The following is an 18,151-nucleotide window of genomic DNA, read 5'->3' as shown; positions in this document are numbered from 1 at the left end:
TCTCAACCCCAAAGCAACCACAGCTCTCCTTCATAAGCACATCCACTCATGACGGGCTCCAACTGTGGGAACTTCATTTACTGAGGACACAGCATAATTATTCTCTCCAACTGTATCATATGGTATCCCAGCCCCAGGACTACTTTTTTGTTTATCTGTTTTTCTTTTTTAGACTAAATCTTGCTATGCAACCCAGGGTAGACTCAAACTTCTGCTACCTCTTAGTTGGCTAGTATTTCCTTAAAAGCTGACGCCCAGCTTTAAGCCACAAAACAACCTGGGGAGAGCTGTAATTTGACCTGCAGCAAGGGGACTGTAGCAGCCACCTGCCCTGCTGTGGTATCACCTGCTATAGACAAGAAAGCAAAATGAGTCCCCCGGGTCATTTCACCACACTGGACAGGCCAAACAGGACAGCTGCAAAGCTCCTTGGTAACCTGATTCATTCCCACATTTACTCTGAGATCCTCTGAGCCATCTCTCCTTTCAGGCTGTTCTCAATGCATTTCAGCATAAAATGCTAGTGCAGATAAGAGTCCAGGGCTGGAACTCACATTGCTTGGGTCCAAATCCACACTCTGCTGCTGACCAAACCGTGGATCCCACACCAGTCACTTATCCCTCCAGGGTGAGGAAGGAGTTTTGTGAAAACATGTTATTTCTTATCACACACAGCTGCTATGTACCTTAGATGAGATAATCCATGCAGAGTAGTTAGCGCAATAGAATAAGGCAGGAAATATGAGTCTTAAAAATTCTATTAGCACAATGACCAAAAGGTGAAGGTAGAAACACTCCCCAGTGATACAGTAAAATAAGGATATGTACAGCCCACCCTCCTCCTGGAGCAAAGCTGTATCTTCCTTTTCACTGGAAGTGATGGAAAAGAAGTTATGTCTTTTATACCCAAACAGTTGGAAAGTAGATTTAAAAAATGGTGGTTTAGGGTCTGTTTTAGAATACAGCAGCCTTTTTTAAGAATTCCCATGGGCAAAGCTACTGTGGTGGTAATGAATACACCCAAACTAACAAACCCTACCATCAGTGATAAGAAGTAATCTTTACCTGATTAAAAGAGCTGCTCCTGGAAGAGATGTGTTCCTGCTTCCGTGGTATATATTACACTTACATTTCAGATTATATTTCCACCTTCCCACTTCTCTACAATCAAAAGAATTGTTCTTTTCCATCTGTCACCTGTATCTTCACTCGCTGCCTGCTTCTGCCCCATCTTTTCCCCCTTCAAGCCCCTTAAACCGCCTCATCCCTCACTATTCCCCAAGTCCAGTCTTCTTTCCCTTCCAGCTATGAACTGAAAATCAAACTCTCCCTCCAGGCACCACCCATACCCGCTTCCCTGCTCAGGCGTCCTATCCCTTCATCAAGGTAGCCCCAAGGATATATGAAGTCCTAAGTGGTTCACTGCAGTAAAACCATGCTCCAACCTAGACCATGGAACATAAACACCTGAAAGACAAGAAACCTGCATTTCCTAGGTTTAGTGCCATGACAACATGAAGCCCTTTTCTCTGTCAGCTTAAAAAATGTCACAGGTGGACAACGGAAAAGTAACAGCAAACATATCTATTCGCTGACTATCCTATTCACTATAACCGTTCCCGTGGATCACCTGCCTCATTTGATCGTCACGGCAATGCCTTAATATGGTTACTATCAGATCATTTACAGATAAGAAATCAAGCTCAGGAAGTTTAAATAGCTCACTCAAGGTTACATGTCTAATAAGTGTTGGCTCTAGGCCAAGCACCCAGCTCTTCACAGTTCTATTCCAGTTATTTCCACTGACACACACACAGCAAGGTGAGTTCACACAACACATCTCAGGAGGAAACTCAAATGTCCACTGTACAACCTGAGTCTGAAGCTTTGTCTACTTTTATTCAACATGTACTCCATAAATCCTTCTTTGGAAAAACTCAATCCTAGTGTATGAGAACCAGTCATGAAAGGCAGAAGGCATTCTGAGAACAAAGACAAAGGGAAATTTCTTTTAGATCCACAGTTATACAAAGCACAATTTATGAAAGATTTACAGACAGCAGCAGAACAGGAGAGAAAGGGTTTCATATGCTAAGCATGACAAACAGAGGCCAGGGTCCACCGGAATGTTCCTGACCTGTCTCAAAAACTATCACATCCAACATCAGTGAAGGAACAGTCTGGGCATCAGTGGCTGGTATGAAACATGTGGCTGCCTATCTTAAGGACTTTGCTTGTCCTACAGGGTTTGAGATGTCTACCAGGATCACCTAGTAGGCAATATGGAAATTACAGCCAAGATGGCTGCAGTGAGGTCAAGCTGCATCCATACATTCCTTACGAGCAGACTTCTGCATGTATTCTTGTGGCTTAAACAATAGGTACTTAGAATGGTTCTGTAATAAGGACAGACTAAACAGAGAGCTGAGAGGTAGAAGAGCATTCCAAGGTCCACACTCAATGAGGGGATGGATATCTTAGAGAACAATGGCAAATACATGAAGGGTTTTATTTGGGTGGGTTTCTGCTGTCTGATTTTATGGGGAGGGAAGTGTTTCACTTATTAAGTAACTAGGCACTCATGAAAATTACCTACCAAGGAGCCTGAAGATTGCAAATGTAAAAAGCGTTCTTCACATCTTTACTGAAATAATTTAGGGCTCATACAAACATTTTAATGAAGCCAACTTTAAGAAAAAAGTAAATAAATCTAAATATAAACATATACCAACATAAGTGCATGCTAACTTTGCATTCTTCTGACTAAAAACGTCTCTTCAGACAAAAATACTGACCCCAACTTCCACTTCCAATAATATGGCAAGCTTGATGTGCTCACATACAGCACAACTAATGATCCTAGGTTAGAAATAAAAGTCATCATTTGTAAACAAACTTTTTCATAATTTTAGATTTCCAGAAAACACATGGCTATAGTACAGTTCCCATACACTCTGTAACCAGCTTCTCTATTAGCAACTTGCATTAGTATAGTGCACTTATCACAGTAAATGAATTGTATTAATACATTATTATCATTATTACTATTATTATTGTTAAGTAAAACTTATAGGAAGCTATTGTTTTGGATGAGGATCCCGAAGTGGGTAACAAAACACCAAGCTAAAAGTAAAAGTGGAGTCACTCACATAAGTGGCTGAACAACTCTCCTAGCAACAGGCCAATTTCACTTGGCATGAAGTTTCCTCTGCTTTAATTCTCATACAAAAAAAAAAAAAATCTGAAATAACTTGATGTTAATTAACTAGTTGTTTTCCTATTAACTCTTCTTTTTCAGTAGTACTGCAGACTGAACCCAGGGCCTTTGCACTGAACTACATCCCCAGCCTTTTTTATTTTTCATTTCGAGACAGGTTCTCAAGAAGTCACTAAATTGCCCACAATGGGCTGGAATTTGCAATCCACCTGCCTCAGCCTCCCACTGTGCTGAGATTAGAAGCATATGCCCACATGCCCGGTTTCCTATTATTCTACTGCTGTAGTTTGGATCTTAAATGTCACCCAAAAGGCCCCTGTGTAAATGTCTTAGGGACCAACCTATGGCACGACTGATAGGTGGTAGGACCCTTAGGAGGAGGAGCCTAGAGGAGGAAGTTAGGTCACTGGGGGTTTGTCCTTGAAGGGGATTGTGGGATGGCCTCCAGACTACCTTCCCACTTCCCAGCTACAAGGGGTGGGCAAGACTCCTCCACCAAGCACTCCCACTGTGGTAAATGTGGCCACCAGCCCAGAGCAACAGGACCAAGAGACCATGGACCGAATCATGGTCAAAATAATTCTTTCCTCCTTGTAAGTTGTATATCGTGCGTACGTAGTCACAGCAACAGCAAGCTAACTAACACACCAGCTCCTGGTTTCTACCTCAGCAGAAAAATACTGAAAATGGCTCACAGGCTTCATGTTTCTGCTTTTTTCAAGTCCTGTCTGTATGAAGCTGACCTCTCTGGCTTAGACCATTGGAACATTTAGTCTGCTTTATTGAATCAAGTATTTCCTTATTCTACAACTGAAAATAAAGACAGAAATAAGTAAATAATAGGGAAAAAATTGTAAAGACACACACGAAAAGTTTTCAAAGAAAGCCAATTAAGATCCTCAAGTAAACTGTTGTATTGTCATTCTCTGACATTACTGACTTAAAGCCCATCCTTTATCAGGTTTTCTTCGTTTTTTTATCTAATGTTCCATTTCTGTTCCAGGGCCCATCCAGAACAGCACGTTGGAGTCCTCAGTCAGTCTCCTTAGGCTCCTCTTGTGACAAGTTGCTCGAACCATCCCTGTTGTTGATGACCTTGACAGGTTTCTTTCCTGTGTACTAAGTTCCTTTCGTGTACTCTACACACTTAATGCGAGTTATGTTTATCTCTTAAGGTAAAGGTTTATCTCCTAAAGGAAGAGAACTGGAGGTACAACACCCCACTGTGTTTAAACGGTACATAGCTTATGCGACAGAACACTCCTCTGTCCTTTCCTCCAAAACTTTTAACTTTTTATTTTGAAATAGTTTTAGGCTGATGGTAAAGTGGTAAAAATAGTACAGAGTTCCTACATACTCTGTACTGAACTTCTTCTCCTAATATTAACACCTTAGATGACCGTTATCAAAGCCAAAAAATTAACACTGGTACAATCATTTCTTCTAAATTAAAAAAATATATTTTATTAGTGCCTATTAATTTTAATGTGGCATTTTCACACCTGCATATATGTTGATCATATCCATTCCACACAGCCCCTCTCTCTCTCTCTTTCCCCTCCTCATGCCTAATTACAGTCTACCTCTACTAACTGCACATACCGCATATTAGGGAAGACACAGGACACTTGTCTTTTTGAGTCTGGTATATTTCACTTAACACAATGATCTCCAGTTCTGTCCATTTGCCTGCAAATGGCACAGCTCCTCTCCTTTATGGCTAAGTAATACCCGACTGTGTGTATGTACCACACTTCCTTTCTTCATTTGTCTACTGATGACACCTAGGCAATGCACAATATTTTTAGATTTTTGAAGGATTTTCTTAGTTTTTATTCCAATTAACATGTAATAATTGTACATACATATATATGGCATACAGTGTAATGCTTCAATACATGAATAGAACATCTAATGATTGAGTAATAAGCATATCTATCACTTCAAACGTTTATAACTTATCTGTGGTAGGAACATTTAAAACATACTCTTCTCCTATTTTGAAATATACAAAATATTGTTATTTGACCCTGACAGTTTTGAAAGGTATTGGTTGGGTATTCTGTGGAAAGGTCTTGGCTAGGATTTGTCTGTTATTTTTCCTATAATTAGACAGGTGATGGGTTTTTGCACGGAAGGTCACAGAGGTACACACAGGGTCCCAGGCATGCTAGGCAAGTCCTCTCCCACTGAGCTGCGTCCCGGGCCCTAAATTCCCACCATACCCTATGAAAGGTGGCATCCTGTCAAGCTGACTATCACTGCTGATGTTGACCTTCAGCACCCTGAGGGAGGGTTTGCAAGGTTTCTCCACTAGGAAGTCACTCTCCCCACCCACCTTCCACACTGCTCTCTGGGAAGGAAGTGACCGTGACCTTTAAGGAATGGAATAGTTCAACTTCCTTAAGGAGACAGTGTCTACATAACTTACTTCGAATTTTGCAGAGAAATTTGTCTATTCTCTTGCATTTATTTACCTACTCAGTCATTTATGTATATCAGTACATACACACAGAATGCTTATTTTGTACTTTGAGTTATGATTAAAACTTCTATAATGTAAATATTGCAGATCTATAATCTATATTTCTTTAATCTATACTCCTGTAATCCTTATTTATATGGTTGCCTAAAGTATTCTAGCTTTATGTTGTGCAGTTTCGGTTGGCTCCCATGCCCACCTGACATACCATTTATCATTTAGGAGTTTTATTTTTGTTTTGTCTTTTAGGACTTCCATGCTTCCTGTCATTATGAAATGCTCTAGGCTCATCTTATAAATTGCTTGGCCTAGTCTGAAAATTGGCTACTTCTTCAAGGACTCCCAGTTCTTTTTATTAGAGATGCCAGTAGGAACCAAGACCTGAGCCTATGTGTACCCACTTCTCCCTGTCTCTTCTTGTAGATCCCTCAGCTACAGAGCAAAGAAATATAAGTGTGTGTCCTTGGGCCCACATCTATCTATCTATCTATCTATCTATCTATCTATCTATCTATCTATAACCATCTGTATTTATATTAAAATAATCCTGAGTTAGTACTACTGTTGTGATCATTCCCATGCACAGCTCAACTGGTAAGAAAGAAGTCCTCAGAAGCCAGACACCCAAGAAAGAGAATCAGAGTCAAGCCCCTCAGTGCCTGTCTGACATGGACCATTTCTTACCCGAATAGCCTAGAGGTTGAAGAGAAAGTTCGAGAAAGGAGAGGAAGGAGAAGGAAATGGAGGCTGCCCATAAAGCTAAGCCATGTCTTGGAGCCAGGACCCCTCCTAAAGCTCTGGAAGGAGACACACCATGGGGAAAAGCTGGCCCTCCCCAGAGGAAGACTGCGGATGTGTGTGTTTATTCAGGCCACACTGGGCAGAGGAACCGAAGTGCTAAGACTCCCCTAGGATGAGAGTTTGGGGGAGCCTAAGTTTACATGCCCTAGATGGCCAAAACTAAAACCCAAAGCAGGAAATGAAGTGTAAGTGACTCTGGACTGACAGACTTCCAGGTATCTAGCAGAAGCAAATCCATATTCCTCAAAAGGACTGCACCTTCACCCAGTCTTCCCACAGGTGAACTAAAACAAAGCAAAAGCACCCGAAAGAAAATCACAACAGACTCCTGGAAATGAGAGAAGCCAGTCGCAAAGACCACGGACTGCATGAGGCCATTTATATGCAAGGTCCAGTTAGGCAAAGTTGTATGGGGAAAACACGTTAGTGGCTGCTGGGGTGGGGAAGAGAGAGGTAGAGAGCATATGGAAGAACCTGGAAGGAAATGGGACTGCTAAGGGGATGAGACTTCTTTTTTAGAGGATAGAAAAGTAGTGTAAAATTAGACTGTGACGATGGTTGTTCACCCTGGTGAATATTTTTAAAATGCTAAATTGTAGTCTTTCAATAGGTGAATTATAAGGCCTGAGATCCTCATTGAAAAACTTGTAAAATTCAGAAAGGCTGGAGTTTACTTAATAGTTTATGTAATAATTTTTGTTTTTAGTTTTTACAAGCACACTGTGGTGATACGAGAACTTGCCCTTGGCCTAAAGTGAGCTCATTAAAAATTAACAGAACAAGGAAGCTCTCACTCAGCCCATGAAGCTCAGAGCCCCTGTCTCCAGGAAATGGGACACACTCATCCAGTCACCTCACCAGAACCAGCATTCTGAGGTCTTCATGTGGCTTGGGCCCTTCTTAGTCATTTTTTCACTTATTTCATTTCATTTCCGTTCGTGTAACAATCTTCAGCCTTATTGCTGTCCTTATAACCAATCTAACTTCCCCAATTCTTCTGGAAACTGCCACTTGGACAGGAAGCTAGATACATAACTGCTCCAGCAAGTGTTTGAAGGTTGCCAGGTACACCGAGGTGGCTTTTCTGCTCTCATAAAACGTCATCAGTCATCCATTTATAGCCCACAACCTCCCTTCAAGTTGTCCCTGCAATTTTAACTCAACACACAGTCATAGTTCATTTTTCATTATGGTGAAGCAGTCCTGCCCTGTGTCCTGATGAAATGACTGTCTTTAGTTTACAGCCTATCTTTGAAACTAAGACAACAAAAGAAAGGGGGGGGCTGGGGATTTAGCTCGGCGGCACAGCACCTGCCTGGCAAGGGCAAGGTCGTAAGTTCAGTTCTGGTACTGGAAAAAAAAAAAAAAAAAAAAAAAAAAGAAACTAAGATAACAAAACAGGCAATCAGATAAAGCCATATCTAAGACACTTCAGATATGGTCAGTGGAACGATAAAACGTCAACTTAAATTTGGCCACTTAGTAAAACCTAACTATAAAATCAAGTAAACATTAACTCAGTCAGGCTGAAAATAACAAGATAAAGTAAGATCAACATCTTCTTCATCTCTTTGTAAACCATTCCAGATCTCTCAAATCATTTTTTAACTTTTTAAAATATCTTTTTTGTTTTCCCCCAACAATTTGCATAAAATGGTTCTATGGATATAAGTCTACATCAGTGCTGCTCTGTTTCTCTTTTGCTAAATAATCTGCAGGTAAATGAACGCTTATTTTCAGAGACAGTGGACAACTTTCTTCCAGAATGGAGAAAGGAAGCCAAGCACCTCCACCTCCCTAGGGGACAAGAAAGAAAGGATCCTCTCTACCCATCTTGCTCCCAGAGTGACACAAACAAGTCCCTAAGGCATCCTGGCTTTACCCTAATAAGGAGTGGGTGAAGAGAAAAGATTCCAGAGCCGAGTTTCATTTGGAGAAACATTTTAAAAAGTGAAATTCACAAGCACAATCCTTTTAGCTAAGTTCACTGACACTGTCTTGGTTCATTGTCTTTACCCTGAAAAACTGTTCCTCTAATAATCAAAACTAACACTTTCTTGCTACTATTGAAGGTCTTGAAGTCACAGAGTTGAACTGCTCTGTTCTGTTTTGTTTGGTTTTTTTGAGACAGGGTCTTAGTATGTAGCCCAACCTGGCCTCAAGCTCACCTCAGCCTCCAGAGTGCTGGGATTCTAGGACTGCACCACCATGGCCAGCTCAGAGCTGCACTGCTCTTAAAGGGCATCTTTTCCAGCATCTGAGAGGACACAAGGAACTTTCAAGAAGGGCTTTGGTGACCCAGCTAGTTAGGGCAGAACCATCTCCATCCCTGAAGAGGCAGGTGGTATCCAGAGTCACTGCCTTCCATCTGCAGAGACACTGGCAAATAAAACGGTCTTCTGCCTCCCTGAGCTCACTGCTGTCCTCTCGCAGCTCCCAAAGTGAGCACAGACCCCTTCCAAACCCTGTCACCCCAACACCAGCATGTTCAGTTCCTGCTAAAGGACACAAGTGTTCCAGAGAACAGAAACAGCCTTCAGAAAGGAAGTCAGATGTCTCAAGAACTCTGTATGTGCAGATATGAATCAGGCCCTACAAGCCATGGTAAGCTAAAAAAAAAAAAAAAGCAAGAGGTAGAAAACACATAAACTATCACTGTGTCAGAAAACAAAGAGATTCCAGGTGCAAGCAGGTATGGCCTATCTCTGAAAGGATGTACCTGGGGCTGCCATGGGAGCAGAAAGTTGTCCAGCCAGGAAAACGGGACAGACAGGGGCAAGAGACTGACCTCTCATTATTTATCCTGTGACTTTGACACTAAAGCATGTATGCTACCTAGTCAAAAAATTAACTTTCTTAATCTGCAGCTATGCAAATAAAAACTAAAAAAGGACAAAACAAAATATTTTAATGTATAAACACAGCAAAAAATACTACCGGGGAGCCAGATGTGGTGGTACATGCCTGTAATTCCAGCACCGGGAGGTTAAGACAGGAGGACAGCCCTGAGTTTGAGGCCAACCTGAACAGCATTGTGAGACCCTGTCTCAGAAAAAAAGGAAAGAAAAAAATACTACCGGGAATAGGGTAGGTGGGGAAGAGTCTCGTAAACAAACACGTCTCAGGCTAGCGAGACTCACCGTTAAAACAATTCACGAAATTTCCCCAAATGAGTGTTCACTTCAGCAACTTCCTCTAGGGCCTAGCAACCCCTTACTGTGTACCTCTTCGGATTCATCTGCCTAAATCATGAATGAGACAAAATAGAGAGGACAAAGAAAAAAAAACTGCATTTTAAAATTTTAAAATAAATTCTTTGTTTGAAGTAAGAGCTTAGAACAATTTCAGCATGAATTTTTCCAGTGTAGCCTACCTGAGTTCTGCGTTAAGTTTTGGTAAATAAACCTAAGAATTGAATATTTATGGTTATATGATGGATGGGGGAATCCCCAGCAGTATTAGCTCAGAAATCTTAATTCAATGTGTTTTTAAATGTTTTCAGGTTACTGTGGACTTTCAAAACCATACCTCAATTCAGACTGGTATCACTAATAAATAAAGGAAAATTAACCACTGATAACTTTAAAAAGTTACAGAGCTCTCCTATTACAAGGAAGTTGGTAAGTTGGTATTTGGATAACTAACAAACACATTACAAATGGGGTAATGAGTTCATCTCGCTGGGTTACTGATCTTTTCATAAAGCATGTTTTTAGCCAACGTATGAAGTTACTTTTCCCACTGAGTGTTCTCTATTCTGCTCCTGGCAAAACTACTCGAAATTCTTAATAAAACTGCAGCAAATTTTCCTTTTATCTTGTTTACTAAAAGGGCTGGTTGGCTTAAAATAGAAGGTCTCAGAAGCACACAGCCAGTTACTAAAAGACACATCCTGAATTCTTCTGACAAGCTGCTTTGGTACAAAAGATATTCCCAGCTTGTATCCCTATAGATGCAATCTTTTCATGAGATTTTTCTTCATAAAGGTAACCCAGAGCCCATGGTACAAACGCTGAGAGCACCTTATATGTGTGACTTGCCTTTAGATTGCTAGAGGAAATTTCTCCATGTTGTCCACACCGATATGAGACAACTGGAACAAAAAGGACAGTAATATCTCTACTCAGAATTGCCAGTAATGACTACTTCAAGTGCACACAATGAAATGGGAATGGAGTATGTGATAATTAAGCAACCCAAGATTAACATCCAATTATCAGCAATTGAGCCATGAATTACCCTTCAAATTAGAAACAGGCCTATTCAAGCTGGGCACAGTGCTGCACATCTGTCATCTGAGGAATTCAAAAGGCTGAGGCAGGAGTGCTGCAAGTTCAAGGCCAGCCTGGGCAGCTTAGTGAGATCCTGGCTCAGATAAATTAAAAAGGGCTGAGAGCACAGCTCAGAGTATGAAGGCTTGCGCAGCACAGATGAGGGCCTGAGTTTATTCCCGTATGAAAGAAAAAAGGAGAAAGAAAGAAAAAGATGAAGAAGAAAGAAAAAGAAAGAGAGAGAGAGAGAAAGAAGGAGGGGGGAGGGGGCAGAGAAAGAAATGTTGCACACAGCTGTAATCCCAGCACTCTAAGACAGCCTAAGGCAGGACAATCATAAATTCAAGCCTAGCTTAGACAGCTTAGTAATTTAGTGAGATCCTGTCTCAAAATTTAAATATTAAAAACTAAAAGGCTGAGGATGCAGCTCAGTGTGAAGGCCCTGGGTTCAATCCCCAGTGCAATAAATAGGTATATAAGGCTTGGGATGCAGCTCAGAGGGTGCCTGGTTCATCCTTCAATGGGGGGGGGGGTGCTGTTCAATTTGAAATTAAGGCTCCCTGTAATAAATAGGCCTAACTGTGTTGATGGAGTGAACTGGCTCCCAACTTCTTTGCAACTTAGTCATCCATTCCAAACCAAGAATGTAAATAAAATTCCTTTTCAATTCAGCAAACATGTACTTGGTTCCTACTTTGTCCTAAGCCTACAGAGGTGCCCCCACCTTCACTCTCTGTGCTGTTAAGGAAGCGTTATGGGCTGCCACAGTTTTGGACTGAGCTCCAGCACCAGGCCCAGCAGCTCAGACCAAACCAGGATGGAGTCACTGGTGCCAGGTGCCACGTAAACAAAATGAACTTGAAAATGGGTCAGGTTTTCAAAGATTCATAGCCATGAATAGAAAGAAGCCACACACCTGTAATACCAGCACTCTGGGAGGCTGAGACAGGAGGATGGCAAATGCAGTCCCAGCCTGGGCAACCTAGTGACTCAGACCTGTGTCAAAATAAAAAATAAAAGGCTAGGGGCTGGGGATTTAGCTCAGTGGCAAAGCGCCTGCCTGGCAAGCGCAAGGTCGTGAGTTCGGTTCCCGGTACCAGAGAAAAACCAAAAAAAAAAAGGCTCTGGGTTCAATCCCTAGTATAAGAGAAGGAGCCAAGAGGCCAAGGCAACCCTTGCGCCCATGTTAAGAAAATCCCATCATTTTAGTCCCACAAGGGAACTAACTGTGGAATGACCACTCTGCTTGTGGCTTCTGTTTCCCCGGCCAAAGCTCACCTCCTCAGCACAGCGCAGCAGAACTCCTCCTTCTATTGTAAATAGAATGCAACCCTAATCCTGAATCAATCATGAAAAGCAATTCCATTTTTAAACCCAATTCCTTAACACTTTCTCCTTTGATAACAGTCAGTGCCACAAGGAAAGTTACTCTTTTCTGGAGTCTCACCGCTTGTGCGGAGAAGGCTTCTTCCCGGAATACTATTCTAGCTGTCCGCCCTGGTCCCCCCACCACACACACACAGTCCCGTCCCCTCTCCCAAAGCAGCCACTCCCAGAGTTTCCTAGCATCCTCCGACAGAGGCCCTGAAGCACCAGATCCCCTGTCCTCCCGCAGAGGTGTGGCGCTCCAACCTTCCCTGCAGCACCAGGACTGCTGCCTTCAAGGGGTTTCTTCCTAGGACCAAAAGCTATTAACAAGTGCTTCCAGGCTTGCCGATCCTCAGTAAGCCCTGGGTCCCCATTCTAGCCCAACACGCTGCACACAGAACTCAAAACGTAACTCCTGAAAGAAGACATCCTGACTCAGGCAGGGCAGAGAGACCAAGAAATAAATACCTACAGCATAAGCTAAGAGACACAACAATACAGCAAAGGTGGGCAGCTATGAGGGCGGGAAAGACTGGGCTGTAGCTTACAAGTCAGAACTTTCAAGAGGAAATGGAGCTGTGTTTATTGTTATTACCTTATGCAACTTCGGTGTAAAGTTTACAAGCTATGGGGAGCAATTATAAGAGTACTGGCTATTTGTTATAAAATGTCCACTATGGGCAGCAACAATGTATATTTTCTTCCTGGACACCCAAACATACCTTAGACACAGTGTAACTATTTAAAGGAGCGCTTCATCTGCCTTATTCCTTGTATAAGACCAGGTTCTTATTCAAACTTGATCTTCCTTCAGACTACAGGGAGAGGCTATGCTGAAGGGCCTTCGGCTGCTTGTGTAAATACAGTTTTTGGAGTTTAAATGATAATAAAATTAACCATAGCAACAACAAAGGGAAGAACTAAGGGGAAAACAAAGGGCTCCCTCTGGCTCTGGGGGAGGCAGAGATGGAGTCAGGGTGACAGCAGCAGACAGGACAAGGTGACCACAGGGCTGAGAACCAGGGATGAGGATGACCGCTCCTGGGAGGAGAAAGTGTGTAAGCAGAGGCTGGAGGTGCGGAAGACACACCGGGGACTGAACCCAGGACCTCGCCCTGAGCTACCTCTCCAGCCCTTTTTGTTTTTATTTTCAGGCAGTGTCTGACTAAATTGTCCAGGCTGATCACAAATTTTCAACCCTCCTGCCTCAGCCTCCCGAGTAACTGGGATTACAGGAGCATAGCACCACCCTTAGCTCACACACACTGCAGGGAAGCTGAGGCACATGGTGAAAAACCAACAGTTGTTCAAAACAGACAGGTTAAAGCCACAGGGTACACTGGGCCTCTGCTTTAAACGTCAGTGACTGTATGGCCACGTCAGCACTCTCTCTGTCCTCCCTTTACTGTCCAGTCAGGTCACCAGGGTGTGACATGGGGGTGGGTACTGTCCAGGCTCGGGCGGAGGCTATGTGCAGGCTGCACGGGTGGAGCAGCTGGGCTGAGGGTCACCCCAATTCCACCATCCCTGCACCCTGCAGCTGTGTGCACAGGGGCTCCCGGGTCACAGCCTTGCCCCCAACACAGCTGTGCTCTCCCCTGCTTCCAGAAGCCGCCATCCACCTCCCAACAGCAGCTCCGTCAGAAGCAAGGGCACTTTCCACCGCAGTAGTACGCAGCTCCAGGAGTGTCTCAAACGCGGGATCCTCGGGATCCGGGATCCGCCACTGGGACCCCAGGGGGCCAGCTCTGCCCTCGGAGACCCTTCCGCTCACCCCCAGCCGCAGGCCCAATGCCAGCTCCACCTCTCAACTTGCAGCCAACTTCCTGCTCCTGGTGACTCATCTTACCCCGCCCTGACCTCCCTCTGCTCCTATTTTACCACCACCACAGCAAAGCCAAGGTCAGGAGGAAAGGGGCAGGCCTTTCCCAGAACCCCACTGCTGCCTCAGACCACTTACTCCCACCATCCTCCTCCAAAACCATCCCCTCTCGGGACTCCGGCTGCACTCCTCACATTAAATGAGATAACATGTGCCGGGCGGACTGTGCGCCTCACTGTGGAGCGCGATACATCCTCCCTGGTCCCGCGGCCAGAAATCACCCAGGTTCCTGAGGCTCTCAAGTGCCACGCTGTCTTCTTCTCCACCTCCTGTCTCCACATGCGCGTGGTAGCCTCACGGTGCATCCATCAAACATCCCAGCTCCTCGGCTGGCTGAACTGAGGCGACTTCCAGCCCTACCCGTGCCGCAAAAGCATCACTAGAAATCTTCCCCAGGAAATCCCAGCCGCCAGTCCTCTCACCAACGCTGCACCTGCTCCTCCAAGTCCTCATCTCTAGATGTTTCCCTTTTTGCTGTTATCACTTCCAACTACTTGTCAGCATCTTTCAACACCAGGCTGAGCTCTCCAACAGCCTCGTCTGGAGAGTTCCAACTGTCTGTTTCACTTTTGCTCCTGAAAGGAGATGCTGAGAGAGGAAAGACACACGTGGCACATACTCATGCCTTTAAAATGGATGCTTCGGGGCTGGGGATTTAGCTCAGCGGCAAAAGCGCTTGCCTGGCAAGCGCAAGGTCGTGAGTTCGGTTCCCGGTACCGGAGAAAAAACAAAAACAAAAAAAAAAACAAAAACAATAAAATGGATGCTTCTCGGCGGCTTGGGTGTCTCAGGGACCCACAGTTAGCCTGGTCAGCTCCTTCTGCAATCCCCTCAATAACTATTAACCAGCGTGGTGACACACACCTATAGTCCCAGCTCTCTGGGAGAATGACGCAGGAGGACACAAGTTTGATCCCAGTGTAGGCAACTCAGTGACTTAGCAAGACCTTATCTCCAAAGGGGAAGGGGGCTGGGGGCTGGGGATGTACCTCAGTGCAAACAAAGGCCTTGGGTATAATACCCAAAACCAAAAAATGTACTAACTTTTACTCTCCTCAAAACCCCTACTACCTCCTCCAGAGTCTACATAGTAAAGGTCTGCAAATTCCAGCCTTCAGGCCAAATGCAGCCCTCTGCTGTTTTTTTGTGGCCTGCCTGTGATATAAGTTTTGTAGCTTTAAAGGACTGAAAAAAAAAAAAAAATCAAGAAAATTTTATGACCCTGTGAAAATTACACGAAATTCAAATTTGGGTGCCCCTAAGTTTTACAGGAACACCCATTTACATATTACCTGTGGTTGCTCCCATGCTACCAAAGGCAGGGGTAAGTAGATGTGCCAAAGACTGCATGAGCCACAAAGCCGAAAATATTTACCCACACAGGTTCATGAGTGTGCACCATCTGTATACTTATATGGGCCTCTCGTCTCCTCTCCTGGCATGTAAGCTCTTCTACAGTGGAGACCTGGTCCTTTTTTTTTTTAATCCTTCAATTTCTACCACATGGCCAGGTACCTGGTACTAAGAGGATTAAATATTTAATTGATTTAATAATGACTGTGCAATGTGAGCTGGGCTTTCAATGAAGGGCAGGGCTGAGATAAGAAGTGGAGGCTGGCTTTCCAAGCATGGCCAAGGGAACCAACCAGGTGACCTCCGTGCGGCAGAGAAACCAAGGCCACAGGCACCCGTGGAATAATCCAAGCCCGCTGCTGGGGTCACCGTCCGTCCCCGGTGCCAGGTCTCTAAAGCTGGTCTTCACTCATCCAGACTTTTAAACTGTAACACAAGCTTGCATTAGTGCTCCTAAACCTGTGTGCTTTAATTTCAAAATCTTTTCCTGGATGCTGATTTCCTGGTCTACTTTTTCCTTCCCCCCTTTTCTACAGATGCTAAATTGAGAAAGGAAAAAAAATTGGAACCCAAAGAATCCCACCTTAAGATGGAATTGATGCCTCACACACAAACACAAATTTTGGGGGTGCTGTTAGGCAGAGATCCTTGACATCCAAAATTGCCACCAACAAATTGGGAGTCCCTTTAAACCTGGACACACTCTCTTTTTCACCTTTCCTAGTTCCCAATATACACCTATGCACCACATAAGTGAACGAGGTCAACAGGACAGAATCTCGGCTGGTAGCTGAGGTGATTTTGTAAACTTGGAAGGCTGGGGTCAGTTTGAAGGCTGATCATGTCACATTCCATGACCCTAACAGAGTAGACAAGGCATAAGAAGACGGTTAGGGACAAATTTCATCCTCAGAAAGAGGGACAGGAAAGTTCCTGCCTAATTCATCCTGGATAAGTGAGGCTTTGTATCCAACTAGCCCTGGGAACTCCGTGTCTGCTCAGTGGATCCAAATGCTGTTTTCAGCGAACTTCTCTATGTGGTACCTCTGTATCAAATTGCTACGCCCCCTCTGTCTCTAATTAAAGGTGACTTTACATCCAACACTATTAGGAGCTTGCCAGGCTAGCAGAAGCCCCTGGAAACACAAAACACACTCTTCTTCACTGTAGACCTGATCACACACAGGCATCCCGACCTCAGGCTGCCCAGAAGTTACCAGAACAGATTATGGAAAGGCTCAGAGGAAAGGAAATAAGTTCTCTCCTCACCACCTGGGGTGCTCAAAAGATATTTCAGTTCTTTCAGGTAATAAGTGACCTGACCCGGAAGTTAAAATGCCTTAGCATCTGATACCTCTCCAGAATTCCTGAATTATTGGATTTTGAAACTGATGAGAAGACAGTGGTCAGCTCCCTGGCACGGGGTGGGTGGCGCAGTAAACAGGAGCTGAACAGGCCAAGCGCTGGGACGCACTTCCTCATTGCTGGAAAGATCTGAGAGGAAAGGGTGGCAGGTGTGCTCCTGATAGAAGGCCAGGAAAAAGGGGCAGTGAGAAGAACGGGAAATAAACCAGGCTGGAACTCAGCGGGAGACAGAAGCTCCTGCACAGTGGGTCCTGCCCAGCTCTGTGTCCACCCCGTGCACACCTGATCCGGCCTGAGCCATGAAAACAAAGTGAGCCAGCCTCAGGCTCTGGAAGATTTCTTACTGGACTGCTGCTGCCACTTGGAATCCCTGCTTGTTTTGTTTCGCCTTTTTGATACTAGTGATTGAGCCCAAGGCCTTTAGTACTGAGCTACATTTGTCATTTTCAAGCAGGTTTCACTAAGTTTTCCAGGCTGGACTTGAACTCTGAACCCTCCAGCCTCAGCCTCCCAGAGTGCTGGGAATACAGGTGTTTGCCAGCACCCCAGGCTGCCGCGCGTAATTACAGTGGTAGAATTCCTGTACCGTGGAAATGACTCCTCCGGGCTACCCCTGGCCACTAAGCTGCCCGGCTCCTAAGCCTCAAACCTCAAGGCTTGTCTTCAAGAATAAGACTGAAGAAACCAGGCCCCCACAAAACCACAGGGCCCGGCGTGTGGCTTCTCCCTTTCTGAGGGCCATCGAAAGTGGTTACAAAATAACTGTCATCCCAACTGGACCTGCCTCACATCTGAGGTCTAAAACCCCGGTGTCCCCTTCAAACAGCTCTGGATGACAGTCAACACGTTAATCCGGTTTACGTTTAAAGTGGGATCACTCAAATTAAAAGCAACCACGCCTCCCGTGATGGAAGAAATACTGAGTTCATTTAACAGACTACTTCAGGATTTGATTATAAATCAAAACTACTTTTTAAAACATTCAGGCAGCAGAGCGTGGTGCGCAGGGATGTAGCCCCAGCGCTGTGGGAGGCTGAGGCAGGAAGATCGAAGGCTCATACCCACTCGGGACAACTTGGCAAAGCCCTGTCTCAAAATTACAAAGTAAAAGGGGAGAGGAGGTGGCTCAGAGAAGGCCCTGTGTTCAAGGGCGGAAAAAAGTTCAAGAGAGCTTGCCGCAGAGTGTCCGAGGACTTCTTACACTTACAGACGGAAGAACCTAACGCGTTCACTTACGCACAGCCCGCGTTCGCGGCCGGGACCCAGGCGAGGAGCAGGGCCGGAGGGGGTGACACCCCACCCACGCGCCCTCACCCCCGGCAGGCAATCGCGGTTACCTGGTCCAGCGGGATGCGCAGCAGCTCGCTGAGCGGCAGGAGGCAGGTGGAGCCCGTGGTGCGGTGGGACAGGCC

At 44.7% G+C, this 18,151-nt stretch overlaps 1 protein-coding gene across 1 annotated transcript in view; it reads right to left on the bottom strand.

The window, feature by feature from the left end:
• The window catches only part of Mboat1 (membrane bound O-acyltransferase domain containing 1), a gene marked incomplete at its 5' end in the record, with an annotated part of 106,116 nt that extends 87,965 nt beyond the window's left edge, over positions 1-18,151 (bottom strand). Inside the window, 1 exon segment of the mRNA XM_013503839.1 lies at positions 18,077-18,151. Coding sequence (XP_013359293.1) covers positions 18,077-18,151 — 75 coding nt within the window.

The sequence above is a fragment of the Chinchilla lanigera genome, unplaced genomic scaffold, assembly GCF_000276665.1.
Source record: "Chinchilla lanigera isolate Chin_1 unplaced genomic scaffold, ChiLan1.0 scaffold00082, whole genome shotgun sequence".
In the NCBI taxonomy this organism is placed as follows: domain Eukaryota; kingdom Metazoa; phylum Chordata; class Mammalia; order Rodentia; family Chinchillidae; genus Chinchilla; species Chinchilla lanigera.
Note: the sequence above shows the minus strand (reverse complement) of the source record. Positions and strands in the feature narration are given on the sequence as shown.